At 42.5% G+C, this 16,862-nt stretch overlaps 1 protein-coding gene across 3 annotated transcripts in view; it reads right to left on the bottom strand.

Annotated features, from left to right (window-relative positions):
- Window positions 1-16,862, bottom strand: part of LOC130293418 (visinin-like) — a 306,760-nt gene that overhangs the window by 29,075 nt on the left and 260,823 nt on the right. For all 3 annotated transcript variants that reach the window (XM_056542064.1, XM_056542062.1, XM_056542063.1), the window contains exon 8: window positions 2,316-2,427. In XM_056542064.1, coding sequence (XP_056398039.1) covers window positions 2,316-2,427 — 112 coding nt within the window. The remainder of the gene's footprint in view (window positions 1-2,315; window positions 2,428-16,862) is intronic.

The raw sequence follows: 16,862 nt of genomic DNA, 5'->3' as shown, positions 1-16,862 counted from the left end.
TTCTTCTTGCCTTTTCATCAATTGTGGAGGGATGTCTAGTTCTTGGTAATGTCTGTTGTGCCATATTTTCTCTACTTGATGATGACTGTCTTCACTGCCTTCCATGGTCTATCTTATGCATTAGAAATTCATGTGTACCCTTTTCCAATCTGATATCTTTCAACAATGAGATTCCTGTGATGCTTTGGAGGTTTTCTGTGGACCATGGCTTTTGCTTTGAAATGCAACTAAGAAAATGTCAGAAAAATTCTACAAAACCAGCTGAACTTGTCACTTAAAATTTTGGCAGGTGTGTTATGACTTCTATTAAAGATAAGTTTGAATGTGATTGGTTAATTCTGAACACAATCACATTCCCAGTTAGAAGTGGGTTTGTACACGTATGCAACCAGATGATAGTATGTTATTTTTTCCCCCTCAAAGATCTCAGTTTGTTTTGCAATTGAATTGTGCACACAATGGGGGAGATTAATTAAAACCTGTCCAGAAAAAAAAGTTGCTGAGTTGCCCATAGCAACCAATCAGATCGCTTCTTTCATTTTCAGATGCCTTTTCAAAAATGAAAGAAATGATCTGATTGGTTGCTATGGGCAACTCAGCAACTTTTCCTCTGGACAGGTTTTGATTAATCTCCCTCTATAGGTCACATTAAAGGTGGAAAAAGCTCTGATATGATTTAGGCTAGTTTCCACTCAGGTATTTTTTTTTCTGGTGTTTTTTTAAAAACTGACACTGCAGTTTTTGAGTCAAAGTCAGAAGGGGATCCAGGAGGAGTGGATCCAATTCATTTTTTTTTTAATCGGTTTTCCTGCCACATATATGGTTTACACATGAGGTTGGGGTTTTGGATGGATTGAGCAGTATTATTATATACATGTTCCCTCTTGAGGGTGGTTGTATCCTCCCCTCATGTTTTTGTAGGAGGCTGCTCTGGTTAGAGCAATTTTAATTGTTTTTAATTGTACTGTGTCTTTTTTTAATCCATGTATTTATCTATATCTTTTGCTAATAAAGATTAATATTTTATACAGAATATTTTTGTTATTGATAGGTGTGCACTGCATTTTAGCATATCAATGTTTTTTAATCCTTTTGTTTTGTATATAGCTATTGGGATATACTGCTTTGCACCCTGATATGTAGTCTGATATAGAGGTTGAGTCCCCGTGTTTTTGTGTTTGGTTAGTTTTTTTTATTTATTTATTTTTTTAAACGCCAGAGTATATTTTTTTTAAACGCCAGAATAAGAACCTGTGTGGAAATCAGCCTTACCATTGACTTATTATTTAACATCATAGAAATCTGGCCTTTTAGAGGGTGTGTAGACTTTTTATATCCACTGTAGCATAGGATATAAATGTTATACACACCTTCAAACTTCAAATCTTCATAAAACACCCTTATTATGATTATAGGTCAAATCACTTTCTCCTCAAGGCAATATTTCTCTTAAAAAATGCACTTTGAATAAGAAAATGCAATAAAAATGGCATATAAGGTTACTCACAACAACACACTTAATCTATGGTGGAAAATTTCTGTACTGACATCCCACTGACAGCAGAGCGCCGGCAGAACATGTCCGTGCCGTTCTAGACATAACTATTCTTTCTGTGGATGCCGGAATCTGAATTTCTGTGCCAGATGCCATGTGAACAGTGCAGCAGAATCTCTTTGAAATCAATGGGACTCTGCTGCTGTGGATTGTCCGTGCTGAATATTCATGCAGAATTCTGCAAGGACATTCTGCTGTGTGAACATGGCATTATGGTGTGGGTTCTCCTGGCTAGACTCCAGCAACCATTAGCATGTAGGTGGCGTGATTAGACTCATACGTAGATTGTTGTTCGTTTCCATTATATTACATGCTGTTTTAATGCATTTGTTATATAAAGTACATTTTATAAAGAAATAATGCCATGAGGAGAAAGTATGATATCACAACTGAGGCATTTGTTCAAGATCTGCAGTTTTATAAGATACTTTAGTAATAATATATGCTTCAGATGAACTGCACAGAGGTCTCTGAGGAAGTGTAGTAAGGAGACTCCACTTCCTCTATCTCCAAAGACAGACATCATGGAAAATGTAAAAAAAAATCCTTTTAATAAGGAAATAAAATCAAGATGGCTGAAACTCCATGCATGCCATTTCAGCTAAATCAAGTTTACACAAGACATACACAAGAACCTCTTCATTATTTGCTAATAATATCCTATGCTAAACTGCAAACAAATATCCCAGAGTGTTTTTTAATATGGACTAGTAAGTGGTTCCTGCATATATTATTCTCTGATCACCTGCCATATGCTTACCATGTTCTTTCTTTTTAAAATATGCCCACAATTTATCTGCTCTTTTTTGCGGTGTATTTTCATCCTCAGGTAGATTCTTCTGTTCTTGGGGAGGAATCATCCTGAATATTGCCTGCAAATAATAAAACAAATTTACATTTTTAATTTAGCTTAATTTTTTTAAATTATTTAAAAGCTACAATGCATTCAGTAAGTTTTCAGACCCTTTCCCTTTTTACATTTTGTTATTTTGTGGCCTTGTGCTAAAAAAGAAAAGAAAATTTCCCCCTCATTATGTTGCACTCAATACCCCATGATAAAAATGTGAAGATAACATTTTCGAAATTTTTGCAAATTAATAAAAATTTCAAATTTTGCATGGATAAGTATTTAGACCCTTTGCTATGACACTTGAAATCTAGCTCTGGAGGCCTTATTTGTCATGATTATTTTTTCAGATTTTACACCTGGATTGGAGTCACCTGTGGTAAATTCAGTTCATCAGATTTGACTTGTCTATATATGGTCTCACAGCTGACAATGCATATCAGAGCAAAGACCAAGCCATGAGGGAGAAAAACTGCTTGCAGAAAAAGGCCATGTTCACATGGCCGAATTTCCGTGCTAAATTCCGTATTGGAATCCTGCAAGGAGATTCCGCTGCAGCAGAGTCCCTTTGAATTCAATGGGATTCTCCTGCTGTGTGCACATGGCGGAATTTCCGTGCCAGTTGCTTCCGGCACAGAAATTCCAGTGCAGTACTTGCACCAGCATATTATGCCGGCACCCAGCAGTGTCCGGAATGTCCGCACAGAGATTCTCCATGCTGACATTTTGTCATGTGAACAGGGACAAAGGATTGTGGGGAGGCACAGTTTTAGAGAAGAGTACAAAAAAGTTTCTGCTACACTGAAAGTCCCCAAGAGAACAGTGATAATTCTTAAATGGAAAAAATTTGGAACAACCCAAACTTCATAAAGCTGGCTTTCCCACCAAACTAAGAAATCATGGAAGAAGAACCTTGGTAAGACAACCCAAGAACCCAATGCTCACTCAGGCTCACTCCTGTGTGCAGATGGGAGAATAGTCTAAAAGGTTAACCATTATATAGGAGGTAGCACTGTATACATACAGTAGAAAGAAAATAGGAAGGACAGCTGCCCAGAGCTTTATTCGTGGTCAGATATGAGAGGGAAGCATTCATTTATCTTTCAGGGACCGTGTGGATCCTCTGGAGAAGCCAGACAGGCTAAGCTTGCATTCACATATTCCAGGCCTTCTCTTGCACATAATACTTGTTAAATAGACATTGTCATAATCAAAAACTTTGCATATGTTGTACATCTTGGCAGAACATTAACCTTTCTAATGTAACCTTTCTTTCTTAAAAATGTTTATCTCCTTTTTATAGAAATTATGGTCCCCATACCATCCAGAACATGGTTCTGTCTGGGTGCAGTATCATCTTTGTCCAGTTGAAGCACTGACTGGGATAAAGTCCAGGACAAGAAGGCGGAACTAAAACTCCTCTGTGCTCATTCCTGTCCTGTCTATCAGACTGCTGTCTGAAAACAGAGAGAAGGGAATTGATTGGACCCAGCACAGGACAGCAGAAGTGAATGTACGGTGAGTGAGTGCAAGTTCAGTACTTGCCTTGGACACTCCCCTTCCTGAGCAGTGTATGTCAGAATGAGTGAGCAGCAGAAAGGAGGGATTTGTGTGCATACAGAAGCTAACAAATCAAAGGTGCCCAAGGTGGGAAGGAGGTATATATCAACCAAAAAAAACAAACCCCAGTCATCGAGGTGACGGGGTAAAAAAACCCTATACATAGATTCCCCCTCTTTGTATTATTAAAACTTTAATTTTATTTATTTTGCTTAGAAAATAGGTCCCATGTAGTGCTTTAAAAATACAGCAATGTCCCTAGACCAATATTACACTCTCCTGTACGGAGTTGAAATGATATATGCTTGACAACGTCTGCAGAACACTGTCTACTTGGGAACAAAGCTGCTGATTAAAATGTAATCACTTTGTCTCCCCTACATGTTTTGTGGTGTCACCCACGTCCTCAGGGTTTAAGAGACAAATGGCCACATGTAGGTGAAAGGTCTTCCTTTTATAATGTCCTTTGGACACTCCCAGAGGTTCGCATCCAACAGTGATCCATAATACATTAATGAGTCCCCTTTGCACCTATCACGGAACATGTTCTAAAAGGTCACAAGAATTACTGAATTACTTCCGGCGCTCACTGATAATCAGGATAGTCGTCGTACTTACCGGTACTTACCGTTGTTCACATGACCAAATCACATGATCTGCTGGATGACTCAAGCAGGCGCGCGGACTCTAACTCCGCTCACTGCCAGAAACGCGATTATCGCTACTGAGTCTCGCGCAGTTTAAGTCCGCAAGTACCTAGAAACCTTCAAAAATTAACTAAAGGAGAAAAAAACTATGTAAAAATAGAAGAGACTATACAGACTTTGCAAACAGGAAGGCATATACATACCGAGGTGTCAGAAAGGGCAACTACACTGTTATACCCTGCGCTCCGGTCAGACATACCGGCCGTGAGCACATCTCCCTGTCCTTGTCAGCCGCCGGCGGGACTGAGACTCGCATCGCGGGATGCACCCGCATGCGAGTCCCAGCCCATCGCTCACCTCTGTCCCCTGCCTCTGTTCCTCAGCTCCGATGTGCATGCCCCCTGGGCTACTCCTCTTTGGGATCACAGTGACCCAATTTCCTCTAATCTCACGGCCTTCTTAGCTGAGTCCTGCAGCGTTTTTGAAGAACCCGTACGTGCCACCTCTGCCGAGACAGCTCTTCTTAACCTAAGACAAGGGACCTCCTCCGTGGGAGACTATGCTGTCCAGTTTCGCGCCCTTGCTTCGTAGTGGGAATGGAACGATGAAGCCTTATGTGCCACGTTTAAAAAGGACTATCAAGTAGTATAAAGGACGCACTTGCTGCACGCGATCCTGCCTTTTTGAGAAATCCAGTCTCCCATTTCTTGGTTATATTGTCTCTCATCAAGGTCTGCAAATGGATCCAGTAAATCTGTCTGCGGTGTTGGATCAGCCTTGCCCTACCGGTCTTTGGGCTATTCAACGTTTCCTGGGATTTGCCAACTATTATCGTCAGTTCATCCCACATTTCTCTTCTGTGGTCGCTCCCATTGTAGCCCTCACCAGAAAGAACTCTAACCCTAAGTCATGGCCTTCTGAGGCAGAAGAGGCTTTCTCCAGCCTTAAGTCTGCCTTTGCCCCAGCTCCCGTACTTGCAAGACCTGATCCGGAAAGACCTTTTGCTTTGGAGGTTGGTGCCGTTCTAACCCAGAAAAACGCCAAGGGTAAAAATGTAACCTGTGGATTATTTTCTAAAACCTTCTCGCCAGCAGAAAGGAACTACTTCATCGGAGATTGAGAACTACTCGCTACAAAACTCGCCTTAGAGGAGTGGCGACATTTGTTGGAAGGATCTCCTCATCCGATCAGTATTTACTCTGACCACAAAAATCTCCTGTACCTTCAGTCTGCTCAACGTTTGAAACCCTCGACAGGCAAGGTGGTCATTGTTCTTTTCCAGATTAAAAAATGTTCATTCATTTCTGTCCAGCTAACAAGAATATCAAAGCAGATGCCCTTTCCAGATCTTCTGACGTTGTGGGTTTGGATCCTACACCTAGACATATTTTCCCTCCTTACCGTCTGATTGCCGCAGCTCCTGCTGATCTTCTACAGGTACCTCCTGGTAAAACCTTTGTGCCAGTCAGATTGAGATGCAAAGTTCTAAAATGGGGTCATTCTTCTTTATTGGCTGGTCATCCTGGAGTAGGCAAGACTTTTCTTTTAATCTCCCGGCATTATTGGTGGCCGCATCTGGAACACGATGTCTCTGAATTCACACGGTTTTGTGTCACCTGTGCTCATGCCAAGACCCCTCGACTGAGACCCGCAGGAGTCTTGCAGCCTTTGCCAATTCCTGAGACTTCTTGGACTCACATTGCTATGGATTTTATTACCGATCTTCCACCATCCATCATCTGAGTTGTGGTTGATCGTTTTCTAAAATGGCCCATTATTACTTGACACCTGTACCTCGCTTATAAGTTCTAGCTCCTCCCTCTTGCCCTTGCCGGATCTTTGTTTTGTGCCTGAGAGAAAGCAGTATTCCGTGTTCCTTGCCGTGTACGAGACCTAGCATCCTGTGACCTGACCGTGTTCCTAGCCGCCTGCCTATTGACCTTCTGCTATTCTACTGACTATGCTGGGCAGGTGGAATAGGAGCGTAGTCAGTAGAATAGCAGAAGGTCAATAGGCAGGCGGCTATTGACCTTCTGCTATTCTACTGACTACGCTCCTATTCCACCTGCCCAGACATTCTGCTTGCCTGATTACGTCCTGCCTTGTCCCTTCTGTGCTATGCTTCACCTCAGCCGCCTGTGTCTTCGAGTTGTGCCAGGGGTAGTGACTTGGGTGCCGCCTGCCACATCAAGTCAATCCCGCTTTTCGGCTGGCTCTGGTGAAAACCAGCCGCACCTTAGACTCCGCTCCCTGGCACGGCCCGCGCCATCTGCCACACAGGTCAAGCGGATCCACTCCATCTACTGCTCCAGACTACTGTGGTATTGCGGATCTACTACCTCCCGAGTTCCAGTCGTCTGCGATGAGTCTTACATACACTCATTATTGAAAACCATTCAGGCCACGTCAGGACGCTGATATGTCGGGGACAGAAGAATTTTTTTGGGACAGTAGTAGCTCACGTGGGAGCACTAAGAGGAAGTATAAAGGAGGGAACAACAGGGCACACATCCCACAGTATAAAAAAAAAACTTATTCCACTAATCCTAGAGTTGGACAACAATGGTCAGAGTCATCAAGACCAGCACCCAATGGTTTTATGTCCTCTATAGCCTCTTCTGTGCCACAGTCCTTTCAGAAACAGGGCAACATGGGGGGGAGGCAAGGAATGAATCCCCGGTTTCCAATCCACCACAGGGGAATGTGACATATCCCTCTGGGGGACCTGGCAGCATAGTAAGACATTTAGGGCCTCAGTCACTCTCACAAACAACTATGATATGTTTTTAGGCCCAACAGTGCCCCCGCTACAGTCAATCCAACAATTTCGAACATTCCATTAACTACTCATATGTAGGATCAATAGGAGGGGATGTGCGTTTAGATCACGCAAGTGATCAAGAAATATGCAGTATTGTGGATGATACAGATGAACTACAAATCATTAATCTTTCCTTCCACTCCTTATCCGCAGATGAGGTATAATTACTTAAGAAGGGTTTATCCTTCATCCCCACACCGAGATTTGACGCTTTGACAAGGGTAGATATCAATCTATTTGCCCGCAAGTTATGTCTTCATAAATGACATCAACAACACAATAATCCAACATCTACAGCACAGAGTAATGAGTTGATGGCTGTTGAAGCTCTGGAGGATCTTCTTCAAGAGAATGAAGATGGATTGATGGGTTGTGAAAGACCCTTTACCAATCTCAGACCAAAGTCTAGAGTTACACCATCTATTTCACAATATGGTAGCATTGACACGTTTGTGAACTTAGTGGTCAAGGAGATTGAGAAGATCAGACCCGCAAGCAATATGATACACTCAAATTTGTCTTCAGGTGAATGTAAGGCATTGGATGATTTGAAAGAAAGGACTGATATTATAATAAAAGCCTCAGACAAAGGGGGCAATGTCATCCTCTTAGACAGAAGTGAATACACTCGGATGTGTCTGACCCCATTGGAAGATCGTAGACTAAGAACAGACCCTACTGTGCCTTTACTCAGAGAACTGAAATCCCTCTTGAATTCAGCCAGAGAAAATAAGCTGATACCTATGGATGAATATAACTTTTTATATAGTCCAAACCCTACAATTGCAACTTTTTCTTCCTTGCCCAAGACACGCAAGGATACACAGCCCCTTAGAGGGTGACCTATAGGATCCAGAAATAAGAACCTAACACGCTGTGCCAGTGTTTATGTTGATCAATTTCTAGCACCTCTTTACCATCTTATCTGAAGGACACTTAGGACACGGTCACAAAACTATAAGATTTAACAGTCGCGGACTCGACCATGTTAGTTAGTAGAGACGTGGAAAGTCTATACACTAGTATCAGACACGATTTGGGGATCACTGCGGCAAAAAAAATAAGGCACATAATGAGTTTGTCATTTTTATTTAATGACATTTCTATTTACAGACACAAGGCACCGCTATGGGGTCCACCTATGCACTGAACTACGCTAATCTTTTTCTTGGGTGGTAGGAGAGTGAAATGTTTTTTTCTGAAGAATTTGAGCTGTACACTAGTCACATACATTTTTTGGGGATGTTTTATAGATGATGTTTTGATTTTGTGGGATGAGGGTAGCACTTTATTCACATCCTTTTTAGAAGCTCTTAACCACAACACCATAGGAATGCACTTTACTTCTGAGTTTGGAGGCTGACAAATTAATTATTTAGATCTCACCATTCTGATTGATGAAGATAATACAATTCAAAGTATTTAGTAAACCAACATCTACCAATCATTTTCTACATTGGCAAAGCTGGCACCCTGTGACACTTAGGAAAAGTGTCCCTGTAGGACAGTTCCTAAGGAAAAGTGTCCCTGTAGGAAAGTTCCTAAGGGCAAGGCGCAATTGTTCCCCTCAAGAAACATTCAAGGATAAATAAAGAGAGCTATCTATGAGGTTTACTGCCAGAGAGTATCCCTCTGTACATGGAAGGAAGGCACACAGGAGAGCAGTTAGTAGTGATAGATGGACTCTACTAACTTCGAGTAGGGCAGCCACACCAGAACAACAACAAAAAATTTGATGCATTGGCACATATTATGCCTACACCATCAAAATGTTCAATATTTTACATAGATTCTGGACGATTTTGTATTCATACACTGATTTGAAACCGGTAGTTGAAGATAGGCCACAAGTAACCTTCAGGAGGGGACCCAATCTAAAGGACTTGTTGGTCCATAGTCATTTCTCCACAAATGGGCTTGTCCCTAATATATCTCCCACTTCAATAATGGGATCATTCCCTTGTGTACATTGCGGCTTTTGCAGATATTTACCCAAAATCCAAGAGTATTCCAACATACTTGTTGGAAAACGGTGCCAGATTAGACAGTTCATAAACTGTTCGACTAAAAACATTATCTATGTAGTGCGGTGTAGTTGTCAGAAATTGTATGTTGGGAAGACATAAGAACAATTCAGGAGGAGAATTTCCAAAAATGTGAGCACTATTCGGACGAATAGTGATACACCACTTGCGAGACACAGGAGGATGGCATATAGTCAAAATATTTTTTATATTTAATTTTGGGGCATTTGTTAAAAACATCTTGGTCAATGTAAAGGGAATATAGACAAATCCCTGTTACAAGAGGAATTCAGATGGATTTACATTCTAGGAACACGTAGCCACTATGGTCTCAATGAAGGCTTTTCCTTTACAGCCTATTTATAAGAGACCTATGATTTTTTGACTATCAATCTATTTAATTGATCTAAGCAACTTAGGTAAATACAAGTATACATAATTGATCACTAATACTTACAATACTATTGGTCCATTTTGTTTTACGGATGTGTGGCCAATACGTGAACAATATGGTGAATATACGTACATAGTGTAGGATATATGGCTATTACTTTTGTTAAATGGTTTGGTTTTGCATCCATTGGTAAGTAATATGAGGCATGCTTTTTGAATGGTTGTTTTATACTCCCCTGTTACACCAGAGATTATCTCTCAAGAGTAAATGATGTCCTCTGTACATAATGGTATTACTAATATGTCTATTGTAATTTAATAGGGACTGATAAGGTTGTGGTGTCATAACTTGGTACAGGCATTTAATTCTTATAAGATGTATATCCATAGGATATTTTGTATCACAGTCCTTATTTATGGGTAACATCATTTCAATATGCACTTGTGCAGTTCAATCAGTGTACTCACTTCTACTTCTAAATTAGCGCACACACGCAGTTAAGATAGTGACAGCGGGCAATAGTTTAAGTCTGCACGCATGCGCAAGACTCAGTAGCGATAATCTCACTCCTGGCAGTGAGCGGAGTTAGAGTCCGTGCGCCTGCGCGAGTCATCTAGCAGATCATGTGAGTGGGTCATGTGAACAACAGGAAGGACGGGTAAGTATGGCAACTAGCCTGATCATCAGTGAGTGTTGGAAGTAATTCTTGTGACCTTTTACAACATGTTCCGTGATAGGTACAAAGGGGACTCATTAATGTATTATGGATCACTATTGGATGCAAACCTCTGGGAGTGTCCAGAGGACGTTATAAAAGGAAGCACTTTCACCTACACATGGTCATTTGTCCCTTAACCCCTGAGGACATGGGTAACACCCCGAAACATGTAGACAAAGACAAAGTGATTACATTTTAATCAGCAGCTTAGTTCCAAAGTAGACAGCGTTCTGCAGACATTGTCAAGCATACAGTCATGGATGGAAATGTTGGCACCCCTGACATTTTTCAAGATAATGAAGTATTTCTCACAGAATAGGATTGCAGTAACACATGTTTTGCTATACACATGTTTTGTCCCTTTGTGTGTATTGGAACTAAACAAAAAAAAGGGAGGAAAAAAAGCTAATTGGACATAATGTCAGACCAAACTCCAAAAATGGGCTGGTCAAAATTATTGGCACCCTTTCAAAATTGTGGATAAATAAGATTGTTTCAAGCATGTGATGCTCCTTTAAACTCACCTGGGGCAAGTAACAGGTGTGGGCAATATAAAAATCACACCTGAAAGCAGATAAAAAGGAGAAGTTAACTAAGGCTGGGTCCACACTACGTTTTGTCCCATACGGGAGCGCATACGGCAGGAGGGAGCTAAAACCTCGCGCTCCCGTATGTGACCGTATGCGCTCCCGTATGCCATTCACTTCAATGAGCCGACCGGAGTGAAACGTTCGGTCCGGTCGGCTCATTTTTGTGCCGTATGCGCTTTTACAACCGGACCTAAAACCGTGGTTGACCACGGTTTTAGGTCCGGTTGTAAAAGCGCATACGGCGCAAAAATGAGCCGACCGGACCGAACGTTTCACTCCGGTCGGCTCATTGAAGTGAATGACATACGGGAGCGCATACGGTCACATACGGGAGCGCGAGGTTTTAGCTCCCTCCTGCCGTATGCGCTCCCGTATGGGACAAAACGTAGTGTGAACCCAGCCTTAGTCTTTGCATTGTGCACACTGTGGACAAAGGCAAATCTAGATCTCTGGAGATGAACTAGTAACCTTGAGATTGTTGATATTTTTCCACAATTCTGGTTCTCAAGTCCTCAGACAGTTCTCTTCTCCTCTTTCTGTTGTCCACTAAGCATGGACAACAGAAAGAGGAGAAGAGAACTGTCTGAGGACTTGAGAACCAAAATTGTGGAAAAATATCAACAATCTCAAGGTTACAAGTCCATCTCCAGAGATCTAGATTTGCCTTTGTCCACAGTGCGCATTATCAAGAAGTTTGCAACCAATGGCACTATGGCTAATCTCCCTAAGCATGGACAGGAGAGGAAAATTGATGAAAGGTGTCAATGCAGGATAGTCCGGATGGTGGATAAGCAGCCCCAAACGAGTTCCAAAGATATTTAAGCTGTCCGGCAGGCTCAGGGAGCATCAGTGTCAGCGCAAACTATCCGTCGACTATCCGTTTAAATGAAATTAAAACGCTATGGCAGGAGACGCAGGAAGACCCCACTGCTGACACAGAGACATAAAAAAGCAAGACCACATTTTGCCAAAATGAACTTGAGTAAGCCAAAATCCTTCTGGGAAAATGATTTGTGGACAGATGAGACCAAGATAGAGCTTTTTGGTAAAGCACATCATTCTACTGTTTACCGAAAACAGAATGGATTTTGGGTCGCACTGTACAGCTCAGTATCAGAAAGCTGGTTTGCATCCAAGATCTTGGGTCTTCCAGCAGGACAATGACCCCAAACATACATCAAAAAGCACCAAGAAATAGATGGCAAATAAAGCACTGGAGTCCAGATCTAAATCCCATTGAACCCCTGTGGAGAGATCTTAAAATTGGCCCCGCATCATAGTGGGTTGGGCCTGGCCTCTAACAACGGCCGGGACCCGTGGCTATTAACCCTTTAGATGCGGCGTTCAAAGTTGAACGCCGCGTCGAAAGTGAAAGTAAAACAATGCCGGTTAGCTCAGGGGGCTGTTCGGGATCGCCACGGCGAAATAGCGGCATCCTGAACCGCTGTAGGACACAAGGAGGGTCTCCTACCTTGCCTCCTGGTGTCCGATCGCCGAATGACTGCTCAGTGCCTGAGATCCAGGCATGAGCAGTCAAGCGGCAGAATCATTGATCACTGGTTTCCTATGAGAAACCAGTGATCAATGTAAAAGATCAGTGTGTGCAGTGATATAGCCACCTATGGGAGCTATGACATTGCAAAAACAAAAAAAGTGGAAAAAAAAGTGAATAAAAGATCAATAAACCCCTCCCCTAATAAAAGTTTGAATCACCCCCCTTTTCCCATAAAAAAAAAAAAAACAGTGTAAATTAAAATAAACATATGTTGTATCGCCGCATGCGGAAATGTCCGAATTATAAAAATATATAATTAATTAAACCGCACAGTCAATGGCGCATGCGCAAAAAAAATTCCAAAGTCCAAAATTGTGTATTTTTGGTCACTATTTATATCATGAAAAAATTAATAAAAAGCAATCAACAAGTCCGATAAATACAAAAATGGTACCACTAAAAACTTCAGATCACGGCGCAAAAAATTAGCCCTCATACTGCCCCATATGCGGAAAAAAAAAAGTTATAGGGGTCAGAAGATGACGATTTTAAACGTATACATTTTCCTGCCTGTAGTTTGGATTTTTTTCAGAAGTACAACAAAATCAAACCTATATAAGTAGGGTATCATTTTAATCATATGGACCTACAGAATAAAGAGAGTGTGTCATTTTTACCGAAAAATGTACTGCTTAGAAACAGAAGCCCCCAAAATTTACAAAATTGCTTTTTTTTTTTTTTTAAATTTTGTCTCACAATAATTTTTTTCCCGTTTCACCGTAGATTTTTGGGTAAAATGACTGATGCCATTACAAATTAGAATTGGTGGCGCAAAAAATAAGGCATCATATGGATTTTTAGGTGCAAAATTGAAAGGGTTATGATTTTTTAAAGGTAAGGAGGAAAAAACGAAAGTGCAAAAACGGAAAAACCCCTGGTCCTTAAGGGGTTAAAGGGGTACTCCGGTGGAAAACTTTTTTTTTTTTTTAATTAACTGGTGCCAGAAAGTTAAACAGATTTGTAAATTACTTCTATTAAAAAAAATCTTAATCCTTCCAGTACTTATTAGCTGCTGAATAATACAGAGGAAATTCTTTTCTTTTTGGAACTCCATGCTCTCTGCTGACATCATGACCACAGTGCTCTCTGCTGACATCTCTGTACATTTTAGGAACTGTCCAGAGCAGCATATGTTTTCTATGGGGATTTTCTCCTACTCTGGACAGTTCTTTTATCAAATATATTTATTTTAAAAAAATTATTTGGGGGAGGGGATTTTTCACTAAATTTTTTACCTTTTTTTCACTTTTATCATTACACTTTAACCCCTTAACGACCAGGGACCTAAATGTACGTCCTGGTTTGGCGGGACTTCGCGCACCAGGACGCACATTTAAGTCCTGTGTATGACTGCGAGCATCGGAACAGTGCTCATGTCATACACGGCAGGTTCCAGCTGTTAGTAGCAGGGGGGATCCGCCGGTAATGGCTGACATCCGCGATCACGCGGATGTCCGCCATTAACACCTCAGATGCCGTGAACAATACAGATCACGGCATCTGCGGCAGTGCGGTACTTTCAATGGATAATCGGATCGCCCGCAGCGCTGCCACGGTGATCCGATCATTCAGCATGGCGGTTGGAGGTCCCCTCACCTGGCTCCGGCCGTCTCCCGGGGTCTTCTGCTCTGGTCTGAGATCGAGTAGACCAGAGCAGAAGATCACCGATAATACTGATCAGTGCTATGTCCTATACATAGCACTGAACAGTATTAGCAATCAAAGTATTGCTATAGATAATCCCCTACGGGGACATAAAAAGTGTAAAATAAAAGTTGAAAAATGTAAAAAGAAAAAGTAAGAAAAAAGTGAAAAATTCCCTCCCCCAATAAAAATGAAAATTGTCCGTTTTTCCCATTTTACCCCCTGTGATAAGGTGGCAAGGAAAGGGTGTATTTCCTTTGCTCACCCTGAAGATTCTCTCACCTGCTTCTTAAGCAATGAGGGAAGGGAGGTGTATATAAGATGGAGACTAAGTCTAATCTGTGCTCTCCATGGGAAACAGCATGTCGCTGTAGGGGGAGACACTCGGACCCTGTTGAGGAAGCACACAGCTGAAGATGTGAGTGGTCCAAGAAGTGGTGTGAACTGTGAACTGTTAGTAGCAGGTTGCAGGAGTCATATATTTGACTGGCTGAGGGTAGCTCACCAGATAGTAGTCAGGGCATGCTGATATGTGTAGTCAGTGACCAGACGGTCTAGGATTTTATTTTGTTCCTGTGTTATGTTTGTTTTTCCCCTGCAACCTGTCTAAATAAAGCTGGCAAGGTGCCAGACTTGCATGAATAACCGTTGTCTGCGGGTTTATTGAGCAAAAACGTGTCCCGTGGCAAGTGACCAGGACGGTCCCAGAGCTAATCCCTGCGACGGAATGTCACATTTTGGTGGAGGATGCGGGCACACATTGCTAAGCACGCCATTGCTAAGGGTAACTCGTTGCCAAGGGCAACAAATGGGCGAGTTGGAGAGGAGCTGTTGCTAGGAGCAACCCCCTGCAAGATTGCAAGTCTGAGGAGCCCAGCAGAGGAGTTCAAGCACAGGATGGTGTCTGTGGAGGAGCGTTGCTAGGGGCAACAGATCGAGATTTTTTTTCTGGAAAAAGGACATCGGCAGGCCGTTGCTGGGGGCAACCAACGTGGCCCACAACCGGTGGTCGCCAGGATGAAGCCAAGGTCCCGTGAGGTGTTGGTGGGCGGAATCCCACTGTGGTTGGACTTGGATGAACGTAAGACTGTGTCTCAGATAATGCCGGGAATAATTCCCTTTGTGAAGTCCCGCCCGGAGTCCAGTAAGACTGTTCAAATTACCTTTGATACATGTTTTGGGGCAGTAAGCCATATGATGGAGGTATGTGCAGAACTTACAGTTGAAATTGTACTGGGCAGAGACTTTCCGTATTTCTGGTAGCTGTGGGATGCCGAGAGTGCACCTGAGAGTTCGTACACAAAGGTTCCGGAAGCAGTGAGGACTGAGGTGTCTCTACTGGACTGTGTGAATGGTGCTGTATATTGTGAACCACGGCAGGCTGATAATGTTTTTCTTGAAACACTTATGTTAATGTGTTCTGATGTAAAGAGTACTGTTGCCACCTCTCGCAGGACAAAAGAAAACCTGTGTGAGCTGGAAATAGAAGGTAAAAAGATTATGGTTTTGTTAGATCCAAAATGTGTAATAAGTCTGGTAAAGACCAGCTGCAGAAAGCCAGACCCTGCTGTAATGTCTATACAAGCCGCTATTTGGGGTTATAAAACAGTGTGTGTATTTCTACTCCCTATGGTACCATAAGTCACAAGGTTACAATAGAGCCTACCTTAGAGTATGAAGTAGTACTGGGGAAGGATTTTTCGTTTTTTCAGCAGTTGTGGGAATATAGTCAGGTGACTAGAGCAGGAACACCTGATAGGCTCACAACACTTGATTTGCACCACATAGCAGGGGACAGTAACTCAGCAGAGGATGAGAAGGGGGAGTGTCAGCAGACCCTAGGTATAAGTCAGGTGGGAGTGTGCCAGACCACTAGGGGAGCTGAAGCACAGTCCGCGAGTCAAGTTAAAGAGGTGACTGGAATAGAAGCAACAGAGATGGCTGTAAAAAAAAAAAAAAAAACTCCAGAAGAGAGTACCAGTGGAGCTGGGGGCTGCGCTTACGGTCACAGACAGAGTCCTAAGTAAAGGAGATGTGGCGTCTGGACCAGAGAGGGGTTGTAACCAGGAAGGTCAAACCACTGGACCAGATATTGTTGCAGACCAAGGAGCCCTAGTCGTTTTTGGCAGGCCGTGGAGAGACTGTGACAAGACAAAAGAAAAGTCTTCCAAGGAGCCGAGAGACAGTTCAGAGGAACTGTTTGGGAATCACCCTGACTCGCTGGTGCCAAGAGCCATTGAAGTTGTTGCTAGGGGCAACAAGCTTACCACCAAGGGATTGCCGGTCCGACGGGAGTGTTTAGCGAGAGTCTCCAGAGTTGCCAAAGTGATGGGAGAGGAAGTGTGCCAGGTGTCGGTGGCACCTGTTGTTGATGATGATGACGAGGCAAAAGTGTCCGCAACCCCGAAAAAGACTTCATCTAGAGATGGAGAAGAGCTGGGTCGAGTGTCTGACAGAGGACCAGAGGATGTCTCAAGGTCTAACAGCGAGAGTGAGGAGACCGCTGT

This window comes from Hyla sarda, chromosome 10, assembly GCF_029499605.1.
Source record: "Hyla sarda isolate aHylSar1 chromosome 10, aHylSar1.hap1, whole genome shotgun sequence".
Lineage (NCBI taxonomy): Eukaryota > Metazoa > Chordata > Amphibia > Anura > Hylidae > Hyla > Hyla sarda.
Note: the sequence above shows the minus strand (reverse complement) of the source record. Positions and strands in the feature narration are given on the sequence as shown.